This window comes from Empidonax traillii, unplaced genomic scaffold (genome assembly GCF_003031625.1).
Source record: "Empidonax traillii isolate 1590-97213 ecotype Southwest subspecies unplaced genomic scaffold, ASM303162v1 scaffold467:size475155, whole genome shotgun sequence".
Lineage (NCBI taxonomy): Eukaryota > Metazoa > Chordata > Aves > Passeriformes > Tyrannidae > Empidonax > Empidonax traillii.
In genome coordinates this window covers 400,765-418,887 of record NW_020955660.1, presented here as the reverse complement: position 1 = coordinate 418,887, position 18,123 = coordinate 400,765, and the positions used below count along the sequence as shown (strand labels likewise).

The following is an 18,123-nucleotide window of genomic DNA, read 5'->3' as shown; positions in this document are numbered from 1 at the left end:
TATTCATAGTCTTCCTCTTAAATACGTATCTCACAAAACCTTCCTAGTGTAAAACATTAATGAATATGGTGGAACCTGTGTTGCAGAGATGGTAGAATTGATGGTCAGATTAAGTTTGGAGTACAGTGTAAAATGTTTCACTCTTCCCAAACCTTTTTGTACCTTTGGCACAGCTCTGGAAGTAATTTATTGATGGGGTGCTCTTTAGAAAACATGCTACATTCAGATGGAGTCAGCTGGGTTGCGTTTCAGATTGTGTTTTCATGCCTAATTTCGTAAAGAAAGATAACAATGCTATTCCTCTGTGTCTGTGTCCTTGATGGTTTTTGACCTGATGGCCAACTTGAGGCACATTTAACAGGGGAATAGATGTTGGGAAAGAATTTCTGGAAAAAGGGAAGAAATGCAAGCTAATGGCCCTTTTTGGAGAGAGAAAACAGGTTATTAGGACAAAGGAGCTGTGTTTTGACCTACCTGCTCCTCTGTCAGTGTATGCCCACTGGCAAGAGGAAGGGCAGGGTGTGCAGCTGCTTTTTCTGAGCCACACAAGAACAAACTGAGGGATGAAAAAGAAGGGAACCACAGGGATAGGGAGAAAATTGGTGGGAGAGATCAGACCTGTTAGATGCAAAAGAGGTCAGAATATGGGTGAAAAGAAAGCGTGTAAAACTTAAATTTGTGGAAAAACAATGTTTGTTAGTCTTAGAACATGTGAAAGAACTTGTGTTGGGATCAAATTAAGAGGGCAGTAAGGTAGATTCTGTTTGGGTTTAGTATTTCTGTTTCCTAGGCTTTAAAATACTGCTTTTTATTGTTTTCAGGTCTTGATTTTATCCGGGCTGAAGGGTTTGTGTTTTCTCATGTGGCTGATGAAGGGATTATAAATGCCTGTGCAGGTGACCTGCTACGATACAGAAAACAAGTTGGAGCAGAGAACATTCAGATTTTTGCCGATATTAAAAAGAAACATAGGTAAATATAAGCAATATTTTTTTGTAAATATGAATATAACCATGGTTTTATATTTTTCCCCAATTTCTGATTAGTGCAGATTTAGTGTCAGGACCATTAATGATATAGGGAGTTTATTATTTAAGCAAGGTCTTGCAGTGCTGTTAAGGAATAGATTTAGAGATAAATTTGCACCTCTAAGTTGCTGGTTGCTCTATCTGTGAAGTTTGTAATTTTTTAACATTTAGGATTTAAAAATGCAGATTGTAAAAGTCTTGCATCTGGTATTAAGTGAGATTTGTGTATATGCCTATTATGTGTAAAGAAATTTTTTTTCTGAAAGTTATGTATCTAAGGTTATTTTTTAGTCATGTAAGCAGTTGCTATATAAAAGCATCCAAATCATAATATTTTGGCATTTTAAAAATCTTTCTCCTCTTTCCTGCCAATAATACTGATTTCTTCTACTTAAATCAGTGCAGTCTACATACAGGTTATGTTCTATGATTATCAAACAGAAGAAACTTATGACAAACAAATCCAGTTTCTTTTCTGCTGCTACTTTATCTTACCTGTCACATGGCACGTTCAGCAATTTAGATGTCAGTCTTTTGTTTTTTTTTTCCCCAGAAGAACTGCTCAAGTGCTATGTATTATACATGCTAAATAACCTAATTAAAATGTTTGTGTGTAGTATGTGAGTAATCATGAGAATAGCCAAGTCTGAAAGATCTTAAATATATAATAAAAAAGTAATAAATTTCAAAATAGAAACTAAACAATGCAGTGTGGTCAAATTAAGCTTTTCAGGTACTTTCAGAGTGTTTTCTTTCTAATGATTTTTGATATATATAAATAAAATACATTTCATTAGTCTTTTCTGTAAAATAAATTGATTGCATCATATCACTTTTTAACCCTCTAATAACCCTTTCCCAAGTGTTGTCCGTGCAGACTGATTCATGAGGGGGTTGGTGCCTTCACCACTCAGCAGTGCAACGTGTTGGCCATAGCTTTTGTTTTCTATTTAGATGGAAATACAGAAACAACAGTCAGATGTTGAACCAGCAATGGCTGGAATTCCTTCCAAGTTTAGGACTGCTGAAGTTAATAGCTGCTATTTCTATAGGTTTCAAAGCGTGTCACCCATACATCAAAGCCTGCTGTTGAACAGCTGGGTTGCAGGTAATTGATGCTTGTAATTGCTGTGTAAGATGATTCCTGTGATTATATCATAGGTAATAACTATACTTTCAGTTAGTTGGACTTGTGCAATGACGTGGAGGCTGTTGATTCTGTTCTAGGCAGCAGGATCTGATTTATGAATGAACATCCACAGCTCCCACTTGAAGTCAGAGAGCTCTGTGTGCTCAACATTTCTGAAACACAGGTGCTCGACATGTAAGCAGCCGTCTCAATTGACACTTGGTGGCTCACACTCAGCAATCACTCTTTAGAGACAGGAGACCTGGAGCAACAGGTCCATCAGTTCTGATGGAAGTGGTTGTTGAGATTGATCTTTAACTCCTGCTTGGATTGTGATGTTACTTCCCAATTTAAACCAGGACACTCACCCTCCCTCGCAAAGCCTGCCTTGGATTGTGCTGGCAGAAGAAACACAGTCTAGATTGCAGGATGTGGGTATCAAATGTGTGCTGACAGTAACCAGGGTCCTGCTGTTGCAGTGCCCACGCTCTGACGGCCGATGTCAGCGTGGCCCAGACAGCACAGGCTGCCCAGCTCTTCCTGGCCGATGGGGTGGTGCTGACCGGCACAGCCACGGCACTGCCTGCGGATCCCTGCGAGCTGCAAGGTGAGGGATGTCACACAAGGCTTGCTCAGCAGGCACTGAACTCTGCATTCATGTAGAAATCCATATATTCACTTAAGGGGAAATCTGTACCTTCCTTAAGGTGGGGCGGGGGGTGGGAAGAGAAGAAACTTTTCACCGTGGGGTTTGGTTTTATACAGTTTGAGGTGCTGTTCAGTTCAGATTGGCTGTGGTATGTTTCTAAACAGTGGTTTGGCAGGACAAAAACGACAGTTATTTCAAGCTTTTGTATGATGCTGAAGCTTAAATGACCAAAAAAAAAAATTCTCTGTTTAATTCCTAAAAAGTCCTAATATAAGAAAAAGCTACTTTATTGCTTTATTAGGAATCTAACTAACTATGAATCTTTCCATTGAAGAGTTCAGCATTCTTACCTTTCACAGTGAAAATGAAAGTCCTGCAAGGAGAGGGGCATTTTGATGAGGCAGCATTTCAAACAGTAATACCAGGGAAAGTATGGCTTGGAAGATGTTCAGAAAGAACACAAGTTCATGGGTAGATAGGAGGATATTAACATCAAAATAATTTTTAAGTGGTGTGGACTTCTTATCAGGGGAGGCTCATTTGACCTCTGAGTTCTGACCTTTGCAGGAGTGCTATGATTCTTCATATTTTTATATTGGCATAAGTTTGGGCTGTCTTCATGAAACTGTATTGCTCCCATGCTAGAATTAAAGTTCCATCATGGGGACATTTAATTTTCATCACTAATTTTAATTTAGATTAATGGCTTGAATTTGAATGTCTCACTACATTAAGTAGAATGTGTATTTTTAAGGTTTTACTCTTTCTGACATGCTTTAACATAGTTCCCGTGCAGTGTATTGTATTCAACTTTTGCTAACAGATCAGCATGAAAAATGTACTTTACTTGCCGCAGATTACCTGGACCTCAAGCATCTTCTTAAATAACGTGAAATCATTCAGTGTTTTCAGGGTTTAATATCTATCATACATGCTTAAAAGCATTTAAAATGAATGTTGATACATTGAACAGGTGATGATGAAAGCTAAGCATCCTTTAGAGACTGCAAAATTTCCTTAATCTAGAGCTCCAGACCTGTCTGCAGTTAATGTATTAATACAGATTAAATCATTAAAAAAAAATTTGATAAGTCTTTGGGCAAAATCCTAGGTTAAATTCTGCTCTCACATATGCATGTGCAACCTCCACTGATTTCCTGCATCAGAGAGCAAAACCTGATCTGTAGGCCCAGAGTTTTTTTTGTCACAGGACTTTCAACCAGACAGTACCATGGCTTCTGCTTTTCTTTCATGTGAACAAACATGTCAGTCTCTGTCTTGTTCTCCTTCTGGGTCCAAAGAACAAAATGAATCAGAGTTGGCAGCTGTAATGAAGTACACATTAATTTTGTGTTTGGATTTGTGTTATGAAAGCAAGAGTCTGCAGATCATGGGTTTATTTTACTTAGATCACAGCATTCTGGATGTTAGCAGGCCCTCTCATGAGAAGGATGTTGTCTTAAAACTGTTAAGAGAATAACTTAAAAATCAATATTCCACAGTATAAGGAAATGACAAATTAGGCATATCTATGTCAGGAGATTCTTAAAAGGGATCAGATCTACATGCTACAAAGTTGGTGTTGATGTGAGTGAAATTTTGCATTTCACGAATTTATGCAGCCCTGGAAGTGCTGTATTACAGTGATACACACAATTGGGCACCTTTCATCACACTGCAAAGCATCTCTTGAAAGCAGAACCGAGAGACAGATGAGATTTTCGTCATGTCTTTTTTCCAGCTTTGTTGTGCAGTAACACAGAAGTGGTTTTGCCTTTGTGTCTTTGTGTGGAATTGACTGATTTGTGATGGGCTGTGGGAAGTGAGTGCTTCCCTGTCAAGACAGAGAACTGTGCTTGTACTTTGTGTCGCTCCCTTCTATAGGCAGCTTCCAGCACCTCTCCTTGCACAGGCTGGCAGGCTTTGCTTCAGGGCTGCCTGGGCACACCAGGGCACCAGTGGTCGATGGAGTATGAGGTCTGAAAACCAGACTTCAGGTTGTTAAGGAGCAAGAATTATAGCTGAGCGCTTTAAATTGCAATTCATTAACAAACCATCTTTTCATTTAAGAGCTTGTAGAAGTTTGTTCCAGTTTTCTGCTTTGTGGAATGTTCTTTGGTTGGAGTGTGTGAATCTACCAGATTTTTTCCTTTGGATATAACTGCTGCAATACCTGCTTTGCATTCAGTCTGTATTTTAAGTGACCAAAGCTTTGTGTAATGACTGCTCAGTTAATCTCTTTGCACAAAGCAAAGTGCCTCAGCTGAGTAACCAGTGGAAAACAGGTACATAATGAAATCCAACAGCTGGCTGTGACTGTCACCTCCTTAATTATTGTTCATAAAAGGGGCATCAAGACTGATTCACCCTCTCATCTTTTGATGGTCAAAATAGAGGCTGCTGCCTTTGTGGTACCCTCAGAGATAAACAGGAGACGTGAGTGATCAGTACTTTTTCTGAGCCCTAGATTTAATGGCAGAGAACAAGTCCTTTGAATTAAAAACCAAAAATGTGTTACAGTGGAGCATTACCATAAACATAGTGTTGTGTATGGTACAGTGATCACTGCAATGAAAAAGCTGTTAAAGAAGAGTAGTCGAGCAAGTTATTGGCACTGTGGTGCTTATTTTTACACTGCTCTTCGTCATTGTTTTCAAGCTAGGAGCATTTGGCCTTTATTTCACGAAACTTGTGCATACCATAGTTCAAATGCTTTCATTGTGCTTTGCAACCAAGCACTATTTCATTGGATTTTATTAAAGACCTGTCTGCAGCTGTGCTGCCACAAGAAAGAGCACAGTGCCCTCTAGTTACAGCCCGTGGAAACGGGGAAACATGCGAGTTGTGTAAACTTCAGTCTTGTTACTGTAACATCACAAAATTGTCTCCTTTTCCTCACTGTGTCAAACAAAGAAAAAAATCAGAAAAAGAACAGCCAAGAAAGCTGAGAGATTTAAAGCAAAGCTCTGTGTTTAGAGACATTTTGACAGTGCCTGAACATTGCCATACGAAAGCACGTCTCACTGCTGTTGCTTTATTTTCTTTTACAGGTTAGAATTTGTATTAACACAGCCAATAGACAAATCACCTTCTACTAATCAACTTTAGGCTTGATGTGCTTGGAAAGGACTTTAAAAGTAGCATCTGTAGCATTCCTAATGAGGTAACACAGTCTCACTGCACACTGAGCACTCCCTTTGCCGTTCTTCACATTGTCAGTCTGAATAAATCTCCAGCACAGGAGATGAGTGTGGACTCCATGTGTCATGTGTGGATCACAGCAGCAGTTGGATACCTCGCTACTTTGGAAAGCTTTGGGGTGTTTTAGAGTTTCAGATCAGTCTCAGGGTTTTTCTCTTTGCCTAGTGGGGCTGAGCTATTGCCTCAGACCCATGTGAATATGCTCTATTTAATTATTTGGCTCCTCATTTTTCCTGCTGATGTGAAATAATTATGAATCCACTACCTGCTAATGTGCCTTATGCACTTGTCATAAAAGCAAATATTGACTTGAAGCACAGTTCCTCTGGGGATACACTGGAGTACTGCTGCACAAATCTCTGGTCAGTTGTAGCACCTTAATTTTGCATTGGTATCAGTATAAAGCAGATAAGGTATTTCTAAGAGCGCATAGATATTATACCAAAAAATCTGATTTTTCTGGAAGAGGGTATCAGTAATCATGCTATAAATAACTAAAAATGAACTGTTGCTGTAAGCAGAATGACTAAGAGTATCAAATATGCATAGAAATAACTAAAGTTTCAATCACATAAGCATGATCCATGTGATCTGGTTTACATTTTCAGGAAGGGCTGTGTGGAATGGTTTCATTTTTATGTAAAAATGTTTTTAAGAAGGGTTATTGTTCCTAGATGGAAAAATGGTAGTGCACGTGACCTAAAAAGAGATTCAAGAGCATTTTAATTGATCCCCTTTCTTCAGTGAAGTAGGAAGGTGGTAAATAATTAGTCTTCCCTGAAGCATAATTAATAAGTTAGGCTTCTGATGAAACTTCATTTAAGCAGTGGTTTGAAGCAGACTTTTATTTGTTGCATATGTGCTTTCCCCTAGTTACCTCAAGCTATAACCACCTTACATCAGATAATCACCAATTAAGCCAATTTATATGTTTTTTAAAGGTCAGAAATAATGCCTCACAACGTTTCTCCAAGGCATGGAGCATCCAGCCCTATGAGTGACTCTTAGGATGGTCAGTTTGAAATGGTAGGATGAGAGAGGGATGCTTGAACTGGCCTTCCCTCCCCTCAAGCTAGTACTGACCCAAGTTCTGCAGCAAAGACTGTAATAACATTTCAGTTATCTATGGGGAGCCTTTCCATGCTCAAAACAGCCATCCCTTTTTGGTTTTATTCCAGAAGATGTGAACTCTGGTAACTGAGCCCTGGAGAAGTTTCTGCACTGTGAGAACACACACGTTTCACAGTGAACGTACTCACCAGGGCCGTGGGCTGAGATCCACCCCTGTGCTGACAGATGAAGTGGATCTATAATATTTTGAGCCTCTTTTCTTGCTATTTCTCCTATTGGGGCTAGGTAAAACGTCAGATGATTAAATAACACTGCATATAGGAAAAATAAGTGGCTTTTTTGTTCTATGACATTTCTAGGAGTGATAAAGACCACTTCTCTTTCTAGCTTTTGATTTTTGGAACACTGGATGGAGCTATCACTGGTGTCTGTATGATCCCAGCTGTTTTTCATACAAGCAAATATATGAAGTGTTTCATAGAACATAATGTAAAAAGTGAGATTTTTTTTCTTAACAGCTGTTTACAGCTAAAGGTGTTTTTTCTAGACAACTTGTTTCATTCTGTAGTAAAGTAATAAATACTGTGATCATGAATTTCTTGATAGCTTTTTTTGTTGAAAAACTAGGCAAATTAATGTCTTTATCAATTGAATTTCGAAGACAGGGTTTAACCCTAATTTTGGTTTTCTTCTCTTCAGAGGTTAAGCAAGCTGTGAAGATTCCTGTGCTGATTGGGTCTGGAGTGACTCTGGAGAATGTAGGGAATTACTTGGATGCAAATGCTCTAATAATTGGTTCGTATTTCAAGAAAGAAGGTTATTGGGCAAATGCTGTTGATCCTGACCGAGTAAAGAAATTTATGGAGCACATAAGTCCACTGAGGGAATGAGCTTGTCAGTAAACAGTATTTGCTTGTGTGAGTGTATAAATGCAGTACGGTAGATTGTACAGAGTTAAAGCACAAATGTGTGGCGGGCTGGTGAATAACATCAAATAAAAATGCACGACATCTCCATAACTAGCTGGGAAACACGGTGACGCTTTGCAGTGAACTGGTGCTCTGTTGGCTCCTAGGCAGCACATTTCTGGGGTGCTCAAAGCCATCATCCACGCAAACCCAATCCTGAAGGCTTGTGTGATATATCCTCTCCTATAACTGAAATTCTTACGGAGTTAAGGAATTTATAGTAAATATTTGTCACAGGTGAGCTGAGTTCTGTTTTGCCTTTAAGTACAATAGGATGCCCTAAGTTTACTGCTAAAAGTATTGTAAATTGGACAAGTTAATTAGGCTTTCAGTTTCCCCTTCTGTAAAATGATAATAGTACCTACATCACACAGGGGCTGTAAGATATAATGAATGAACGGGTGTACAGCACTTTCATCTCTTCAAATGAAGGGCTCTTTTAAAGTTCAAGATCATTATTTTTTCATTAGAATTGTGCATTTATTACAAAAATGAAGTGATTGTATGACACACAAAAGTTTAAGATAATTGGGATATTGATTTACTTACAATGCTTATTAGAGAATAAATGTAAATATTTAATTACACTTTAAGTGGAGTTGGAATTTAGTCAAAATGTTTTTGCCAAAATTGGAAATTTTAATAAAGGTTTATTATTTTCCAGCAAGTGCCTCCAGCTTTGTACCTCTCCAGACTAGTATTAGTGATATTAAAAACTGCCAAGTTCCTTCCAATACATGAGATAAAAGTATGATAGAAACCTTTCTGCCAAAGCTGATGGTTAAACACAGATTTTCATTTTTCCTGTAAAATACGGAGGAAAAATATTACTCTCACTCTCACAGTGTATGTTGTAAGAGATTCCTCTTGAATTTGATCTTTTAGCTCCAAGGAAGAGTCAAAGAACCCAAGGAATACCTGTTATGTCATGGCTGTATAAAATGTGGGCAAATGTTTTCATTCCTTGGGACTGGGAGTGAAGTTTGTCCTCTGGGATCTCTCTCTTTCCTTTGTGATGAAGCTTCAGCTGATGCTAATGGAAGTTATATTGCAAATATCAAAGCAAGTGTACAAACGTGTTTTTGTGTCAGCTGGCAGAGTGCCCATGCTGCTCTGAAGATTCCTGTGGCCTTACGGGGGTCAGGAATCTCATTCTAGCTGAAACCTAACCCAGTCTTGTACCAGCCATGCTTGTGGGAGTGGTGGGTGGAGAATTTATATCATCTTCCTCATTCCTTGCATCTACAACTCATGACTCCAGGCTACTGGTGCAAAATTATTTAAGGATCATGAAGATGCCCTCTAAATCTGTCTTGCTCACATTCATTCAGCCACAGCTTATTTACCAGGTCATGCATTGATCCAGTTTAGTCTTTAAAGCCTTAGCCTAAGTAATGAGTGCCAGTTTTATGCCCTCTATTATGAAAAACAGGACATTAAGTTAAAAAAAAAAAGATACCAGTAATATCACTGTGCTTAAATGAGTAAATGTGTTTGATCTTTGTGCATTTAGGACTCTTTTCAGGCCTTTCACAAGTTGTACAGTTTTCCATACATCATTGCACAGAAGATTTAATGAAGGTTGTCCCAGCAGGTACATATCCATATAATTGTTGCCAATTTGAAAGTTCCTTTCAGTAAACCTGTAAGCTGGAAAGGCTGACATGCAAGCAATGAGCACTTGCCAGTCGTAACAAGAGTAAAAATCTTCAAGTAGTCAGCTGAATTGATACACTGCTTGTTCAGTGTATTGATAGTTGTTCAGTGATGATAGTTGTTTTCAGAGAAACTGGTGACTGTTGTCAAAAGTCATGTTCATCACTGTGAGTGGGAAAATGTGTTACCAGTGTGGTTTTTGAACTGGTTTCTGCTTATTCCTAAAAACTCAGAAGTGCTTGAAACTCAAATGGATTTTCACCTGAATAAATCCAGTGGGGGTAAGTGAGAACTTCTTGAGTGCTGTATGCAAGGGGTAAAGGCAGTAATGTCATGTGCAGCAGTTGTTTAAGGCAGAGGCCCTAATGAGTTGGTGTAATACTCATAACATGCAGTCAGTGCTGTAGACAGCACTTTCACTGTCAGGATTTCATTTAACACACCACTGTGTAATACTTGTGGAAGGAGGCCATAATTTGGGTCTGTTTTCGTACATATGAGTGGCAAGTGCAGAATTTAGGGAACAGAAGTAAAGGAAAGCTGATTTTAAAGCCTGAAAACGTGACTGATCGCCAGCTCTACATCATTCTTTGTGCCAAAAGTATTTGTCTAGCAGCATAAAGCATCTGCTTGCCTGTTTCACACAGATGCTGTAAGTAGAATTTGACCTTTTGTTCAGAAAGTGTTTGAATATTTAACGCAAAAATATGAAGTTATCAGAAAGCCTGTCTCTTTTGGGAAGACTGTTCAATTTTTATACAGCCCAAGTTGTTAAAGTACTTTGGAGCATGAACAACTTCAGAGCAGAACAAAGCAGGCAGTGCTAATGTGTAGAAACTCCAGAAGTAAATAACAGCTGTTCAAGAAGACTTCTATTAAATATGTATTAATTAACTTGAAGTGCATCACTTAAATATGTGAAGAGATTATCTTGTGTTAATTTACATTAAAACACACAGCACTTGTTAGCCTCATTACACTATCCTAAGTATAGCCTAAGCTATCACCTCATCTTACATTGAGCGTTCTGTTGGGTGTTGATTGCTTTCAATTTGCCCTTTTAAAATGTCAGATAGTAGCCTCCATTTCTTGTTGGATCTCTTCTTTCTCTCAGATTTTGCTCTTACATGGTTACTGTTCTTACTTCTGTCTGTTCTGTGCTGAACAGAAAAAAAAACCCCAGCAATAGATTGTGAAAATATAACAGTAATTGCCCACCCAAACTTCACATGTGGTTCCTGCTGTTATCTTATGATCCCAACAGAGAGAACGTAAGTGTCCATTTGTGTAGCAAAATGACTTTGCATGAAGATTCAATATCACCTTTAGAACAGGAAAGATACCTAGTACAGTGGGGTCTCCTTAGTGAAATTACAGGTAAATAAAACTCACTGCTAATAATAGACTTTGTAGTCTAAATCAATGTATAAATCTTCATAAACTCTCATTCCATCCATAAAACTTGAATATTTTTATCTGTACTTAATATGACAAATGGATTTTTACCTGTTTTGGTGCTGAAAATATATAAACTTGTAAGATTTATGGGTAATTTTCAGAGATTTTCTTAAGTGCTATTTTGGCAACTTACCCAGCTTCTGGGGTGTTCTTTCATCCCACTATTTTGACTCTGCAGATTCCCTAATTACAACTTAGAGTCCAGTTCTTGTTTGCTGCACCTTTTCCAATGCACTGCTCACTGTGGGGAGACTGGGGAATCTAAAGAACTTGAGGGCAAGTCCTGGCAGAGCAGGAAGAGCAAAGGAAACCAAAATATTCGGCTTTAGCAAAGTCTTGAAGTCCATAACAGGTTGCTGCGTTTCATGGCTCCTCTGAGAGAAGTGAATGGGGATGTTTGCTGTAGTTTCAGGTTGTTTGCAGCCTCTTCAGCTAAGACTTCTGAGTTTGCACCTGGGGTGTGTTTCCAAGATCATCCCTGCTGTTGTGTGCTTAGGGAGATACTTTTTTCTAAGTGAAAGCTGATGTTTTGCAGGATAATTATGGCAGTATGGGAGGTGATACCTGTAGAAAAATCTAGACTTGAGATTCTCAGCTCTGTGGATCAAGAGCGGATTTAGATGTATATATCTCTAAAAAGAAACCTTTAAAGATCACTTACTACCTGTGCCTTTGCCCTGACAGTGTTTGCTGTGCTGAGGAACTTGAAAGTTGAGTTTAGGAACAGAACTGGCCGTGGCTTTTTTGTTGCGCATTAACAGTGCTTGTCTCTGTGACTTAAAGGACATATTTTTCAGAAAGGGTGGAGAACTGGGCTGAGATATTCCTGTTCTGGGCTGCAATGCCATGGTGTGTAGTAGAATTGACCACCCTTTTGCTGAAGATGTTTTCTGTAATATCCAACCTAAACCTCCCCTGGTGCAGCCGAACTAAAAGTAAGGCCAGACGGTTTCTAGTGAAATCTCAAGAGTAGTAGATGCTTTTTCACCCTAATTTTTAAATGCACAGATAATTTTCGGGAGAAAAAAGTCTTTCTTTCAATGCAAACAGGAAAGCCTTTCACGTGAGGCAGAAGGGTTGCAATTCACAACATAATCTGTTTCTTTGCTTACAGTTTGGATCTTTAGAAGTAGTAGAGCTAAGGAGAGCCTAAGATGTTCCTTGTTAAACACTTAAGGATAGGAAAAGATGTGTGAGGGTAATTATCTTGATTAAAAAATTTGTTCATCTTATATCAGGTATTTTTCAAGGTGTCAAGAAGGGATTTGCTGATTTGGGCTGAAATTCCCTATCTATGTTTAACTCCTGTCCTTCCTGTCACTGTCAGATTTTCGTTGTTTCACAAAATAAATTCAGTGTCATCAAATGTTAGTGTTTTACAGTTTCTTTTTTCAAAGGACTTCACTCTTCTTGAAATGAATGGGACAGAAATGCTGCTAGGTGCATGGATTACTGGGTTATTGAATGTTTTGTTTATTAAAATGCAATTTTTGCTTCTGTTCTACTACCTGTGCAAAGGGAAATGGAAAATCCATAATAGGGAGTAGGAGCTGATGAACTGGTGGGCACTTAGGACCTTTTTATTACTTAGTAAACGACATGAAGTGTAAAAGTGTAAGTTAAGTGTACAAGAAACTTTGCATATCTAAATATGCCAAATCTGATATGAAAACAACTGTTCAAGGTAGTAGTTTAAACTCAGAATTGTTTGACGTTGTGCCACAGTCACCCTATTAGATGTGCCATGTCATGCTGCTGTCAGAAAGAGGTCACAGAACAGAGGACACTGAAATCCTATTTCATACAAATGTAGGAGGAATCCCAAATTCAGCAGTAAACAAGGATGAAAAGGAAGGCAGCGCAGTAAAGGCAAGAAAAGATGCTTAAGTTTCCTGCAGTTCCTGCCTCATTGTTTATTCCAGCTTCCTGCTCATTCAGTCTGCTTCTCAAGCCTTTCTTGTGCATATACATAGATTATAGTATGCAGAAGACTAAGAATAAGCTGAAGGCAGAAACTGACTTAATGAAGACATTCTTGTGAGAGAGAAAAGATTTTGTTGTCCACAGATGCGCAAAGAAAAATAGAAAAGCAGCTGCCCTTAGAAATGGAGTAAAAGTAGAGCCGAGTGCCACGTCATGATGCTTTAGTCAGAATCTGATGTATTGAAAGTCTTTGAGAGCTTCTGTGCTGTTGTGCAGGGATATAACCGAGAGGTGAAACAATAAGCTTCTGTAAGTCTCGTGTCTTAGACACTGCCCGGAGTAGTGTTGACTTTTCGTCAACTTTCAGATGGCAAAGAAGGATAAAAGGAAATAGCTTTCAACTATTCTGTCATGGATGACAATGTTAATAATCAGTTCTGTGTCAAAAACTTCTGTTTCCTTAAGACCAAGCTATAGAGGTGTAGTCATGTGCTGCCATCTTTCAGAGGAGGCTTATGAAGGGCAGAGGTCCTCATCTCATTAGTTTCCATCTCTCCTCTGTGGGGAGTTACTTTGTCTTTTCTGAAAGCATTTATGGGCAGAGACAGCCTAAAGATGGTGGAAGAAATTTGTGAGGCAAGTGGGTGGGTAAGTGAGGTGAAGTGGAGCTGAGATACACCAATCAAGTGAAGGCTTCTGGGTCACTTGGCCTGCAGAGTTAAGAAACTAAGGATTTAGTTGGTCAGCAACAAGTTATTAAATTACTGGAATATCTGCCCTACATCCATCAGACAGCACTGGAGTTTGGGTGAACTGGGATGGCTTATTCTACTCCTTGCTTATTCTTACTCCTGTTTATCAGCTGAGGCATTCATGAGAGCAAATGCAGCTGGTGGCATTTGAGCTGTGGAAATTAGAGTTTGTAATACTCTTCTAACAGTAATTTGAGAATTTAAAGAATTATATAACTAATATTTCAGTCGTGCATCAAAAAAACCTTCAAGTTTCAGGAAATAGGTTTGTTTTTTATACTGCCTTGATCAAATAGCCAAAAATATTACAGGATTCCTCTGGCTAACCACGGCTGCAGCAACATACCTGGTGAAATAGATCAGTGGTCCAATCTGCCTTGACAACTCCTGTGTAACTAAAAATAGGAGAAATAGAAGAGAAAATTTGTAGGGCTGGTAGTGCCTTGTATTTTTCAATAATTTATCAAGATTCGAGAGCACAGATTTCCTTTGGGAAATATTAGTCCTAAGGTTTACAAAGTGCCTCAGTTGTAAATACCCATAAAAATGACAATTTGGTAGGTCGTATTTATTCTTAAGCGGGTCAAAGGACATTAGCGTATTCCTACTGTATAAATCTGTCGAGTACAGAATTTCTTTACGCTCCCAAATCACAAAAGCACCTCTTACAGTCAAGGAGAAAGCGTCACATTATTGCCAATCAAGGACAACAAGCAAGAATATTGATCTCTACCCAATAACTTTTGCCCTGCTCACTAAGTTTTTATCACTGAAACTGGACACATCAAGGGATTGGATTTAATATATACATATAGTGCTGATTTATTGCAAGAGGAGAAATACGGTCTGGCCTTACTTCTAGCTCAATATTTTAATGCTTATTTTGTTCCTTGCATGGAAGCTTGCAATGACTTTTTCTACAGACAGTGCACAACTTTCTGGTGTCCCTGGATGGGAACAAATCTGCAGCTCACAGAGGTACATTGACATGTAGCTGTACATGTATCCTGAATTTGGTGGTCTTACAGTCATGAGTCTTCATTTGAAGAGTTTTATGTATGTGGAAGTCTGTGGTGGGGTTGTTATTTCAGGCAGACATAACTAAAGAGAAGCTTGGGGAGAGAAGAGGGAAGATTGAAGGGCATGTAGGTGTGAAAGGGTCTGGGGGTGCTTGCTGAGCCTGGTATGAAGATGTGTTGGCTTCCAGCTCCTCTGTGGAGCTGTGTATGTAAAGTCACAGACACTGGATTGCATCAGAGGGCCAGCAACATCCCTCTTGGTCTCTTGTTGGTAAAACTACTTTTTTCTTTTTTTAGTAATTTCAGGTTTATCACTGCAGAGGATTTGGCCTGCTCCACAAACACAGCATCTTTGAACTCTGTATAGAGTGATAACCATGGCTTAGGGTAGGTATTATGATCAATCAGCTACTTCTTGGAAGGAAGGGCATCTACAAAACTGAAGGGAAAGTTCTTCACCACAGAATTAGAGAACAGGAGAGGTTGTAAAGACCATCATCTAGTCTGACCCACCAGCTCAAAGCACACTCAGTGAGAACAGGTTGCTCAGGATCTTGTCCAGACGGGTTACAAATATCTGCGAGGATAGTGTTTCCACAACCTCTCTGGGTAACCTGTTCCAGTATTTCGGTGGTCGAGGATAAGCTACTGAGTTAAAAAATAGGCCATGTAAGTCACCAAGGACCAGAAGTCTGCCTGTTTTGTTATGATACTTGTATGAAATGAGCTTCCTAGAGAGCAGCTCCCTGTTCTTGTGTAATTACAATACTGCTGGCTTTTTACCTGTCTAGGCAAGATATGTGAGTTTTGATTGGTCTTTGGCCTTTTTAAGAGCTGGGGGACTCTTCTGTAGAATTTATTCACCCACAGAATAACTGGATGCAAAAGTAGCTGGTGGATTTGCTGTTCATGTTCCAAATACTGTGGAGAGAGCTGGAGAGGCCACACCTTACTCTCCATTATTTCCTGATGGAGCAGGCAGAGGGACATATGTTTAATTTCTCCAGATGTGTCCTTCCCACACCAGACATTTTGTCAAGAGGGTTATGTTCAAGGATTATGTATGTTTGTCAAGATTTCCAGATGTCTAGTAATCCCAGCCTTTTCCCAGCACATGAGCAAATCCTTTCTACTGTGCACGAACAGCAAATCTGACACTAACTGGAAATGGCCACTGCACGTGGTGTGCACACTCACAGTGCATCCCATGTGGCTGGGGCTCCTGTGCATGTGCCCTCCTGTGGATTTTCACAAGCATAACAAATTGGATGTGTCCCAAACATTTTGGATTAACTCTGCATGTTTCAGACCATCTGTGCAACACATGTACCACCAGGCTGGTGATGCTCTAAGGGCTGGACACTACACAGCTCCTGGAGATGCATTCTGGTATAGGAGAAGTTCAAAACAGGATCATGTCACAATCAGACATCGTGCTTTTCACTGGGAACCTCTTGGAAGAATTCTGGCGCAGGAAGAAACTGTTTTTTTTGATCTCCTGACTTGTCACAGGTAATTGTGCATAAGCCTTACCCCACCTTCAGTGTGCTTTCCTATGGCACAAACTTCAGCAGGATCTGAGAAGGCAGTGGGTTCCAATTTTGGGGGTGTGTGTCTTAACTGGAACACATTTTCTTCACCAATGTAAACTCAAACAGTAGAGGAGAGAAAAAGAAAATGAACAATTAGAACTTGAGAGGAAAATATGACCCAGGATACTCATTGTCTGTTTCCAGTATCAGGTGGAAATGCTGAGCTCTGCCAGTGCCTTCAAATCACCTCTAAAATCAAGCCCAGAATGAGACAGTGACAACGATTTCCATGTCACCTTTTCAGGTAAATACAGAAAGCTGTAGTTGCCAGACCTGTGATGAATCATTACTTCCTTCCATCCAAAGAGCCTTGGGCTTTTTCCTCATCCAAACATTTAACTTACTTGCAGGGCTGACAGAAAGGCAGTAGATTTTTTTTTTTTTCAAATATCCATTTGCCTTTCCATTTATCTACTTTGATCTAAAATATAGAACCTGATGGATGCCCTAGGTAAATCAAACATTTTCCGTCTGCCACAACGGTTTTGCAAATGCTTATTTCATGCCATTACCATTTTTCTGTTTCTAGCAGTAAATCAAAAAGTATCAGCCATTCATCCACTTTAAAAGTAATGCCTTTCCTTTGCATAATTACACATACCCAGTGGAGATCTGTATGCACAGTAAATCTATTCCTTTAAAAGGTTTCGCCTTAAGTACCACAGTGACATAAATTGGTGAAGCGCAAATTTATTTATTTGAAAGGTTTATTCTTTTAACTGATCGGGTAACTGTTACACTTCCATTGTTTGGTTTGGGTGGGGAGAGCTTTATTAATGTATCAGATTTAATTCTGCAGCAGATGTTGATGTAGAAAGGTCTCACTCCTTACAGGACTTGTAGTAATTGATATGCATGTGTAATTTATTCTCATTACTGGTTTATTCTTAACTGGTGTTCAGGGGGTCTTCAGTGTATCTCCAGTAGATCCTTGAGAATTAAATAGTTTAACGAATGTAATGAGCAAACCTGAAAGAAGTACATGTAAAGCAGCATATGTATTTGGATATTACCTCTCCAAATCCGCAAATAACAGAAGTACTGTATTAAAGGGGAGTGAGAAATTGCCAAAAATAAAGGTCTTCAAGTAGTGAGTGCCCTGGACAGTATTTTGGCAAAGTAAAGATTTAAAAAATTGGATCTTTTCATCATTCTCATGTAAACTTGCTCATCTTTGTAACTCATGCTTGTAGCTCTCAGGGGTGTCAAACCTAAAGCAGACAAGCCCAGCTGGTGGAAGCCTGGGAGTGAAATGATGAATTTTTTAGCAGATCCAAGTTTATTTTTAGGCTTTATAGAATTATGTTTCATTTCCCTGTGAGTGAAATTGTAGGAAGTATATTAGAAAAAAATCACCCAAAACAAATTAAGAAACTTTACCAGAACAGCAAAAAAATAGCAAAACACTGGACCCCAAGTACAGTTGAGCACACAAATGTATCCTGATTGCAATTGAAATTGTGGCTACAGTTTAATCCTGCAAATATTTACATCCATGTTCAGTTTAAAGCATGTGAGAATTCTTGAAACAAGCAGCAAGTCTGAAGAGAGAGCAGACTGCAGGTTATGACATGGGGAACTGAACAAAATTTCTAGTGTGAAGGCATTTTCTGTGGATATATTTTCCCTGGTGCTGAATGTGGCAGTAAATTTCCAGGTGTCTGTATTTTGTTAGGT

General features: G+C 39.1%; 1 protein-coding gene across 4 annotated transcripts in view; it reads left to right on the top strand.

The window, feature by feature from the left end:
• Nucleotides 1-18,123, top strand: part of LOC114063483 (uncharacterized protein F13E9.13, mitochondrial-like) — a 35,561-nt gene that overhangs the window by 10,874 nt on the left and 6,564 nt on the right. Inside the window, exons 5-8 of one of the 4 annotated variants that reach the window (XM_027895768.1) lie at nucleotides 822-972; nucleotides 2,637-2,764; nucleotides 7,778-7,873; nucleotides 8,711-8,820. In XM_027895768.1, coding sequence (XP_027751569.1) covers nucleotides 822-972; nucleotides 2,637-2,764; nucleotides 7,778-7,873; nucleotides 8,711-8,787 — 452 coding nt within the window. In that variant the 3' untranslated portion in view covers nucleotides 8,788-8,820. Of the gene's footprint in view, nucleotides 1-821; nucleotides 973-2,636; nucleotides 2,765-7,777; nucleotides 8,677-8,710; nucleotides 8,821-18,123 lie in introns of those variants that run through there. The other 3 variants (XM_027895769.1, XM_027895771.1, XM_027895767.1) reach the window with 3 other exon arrangements.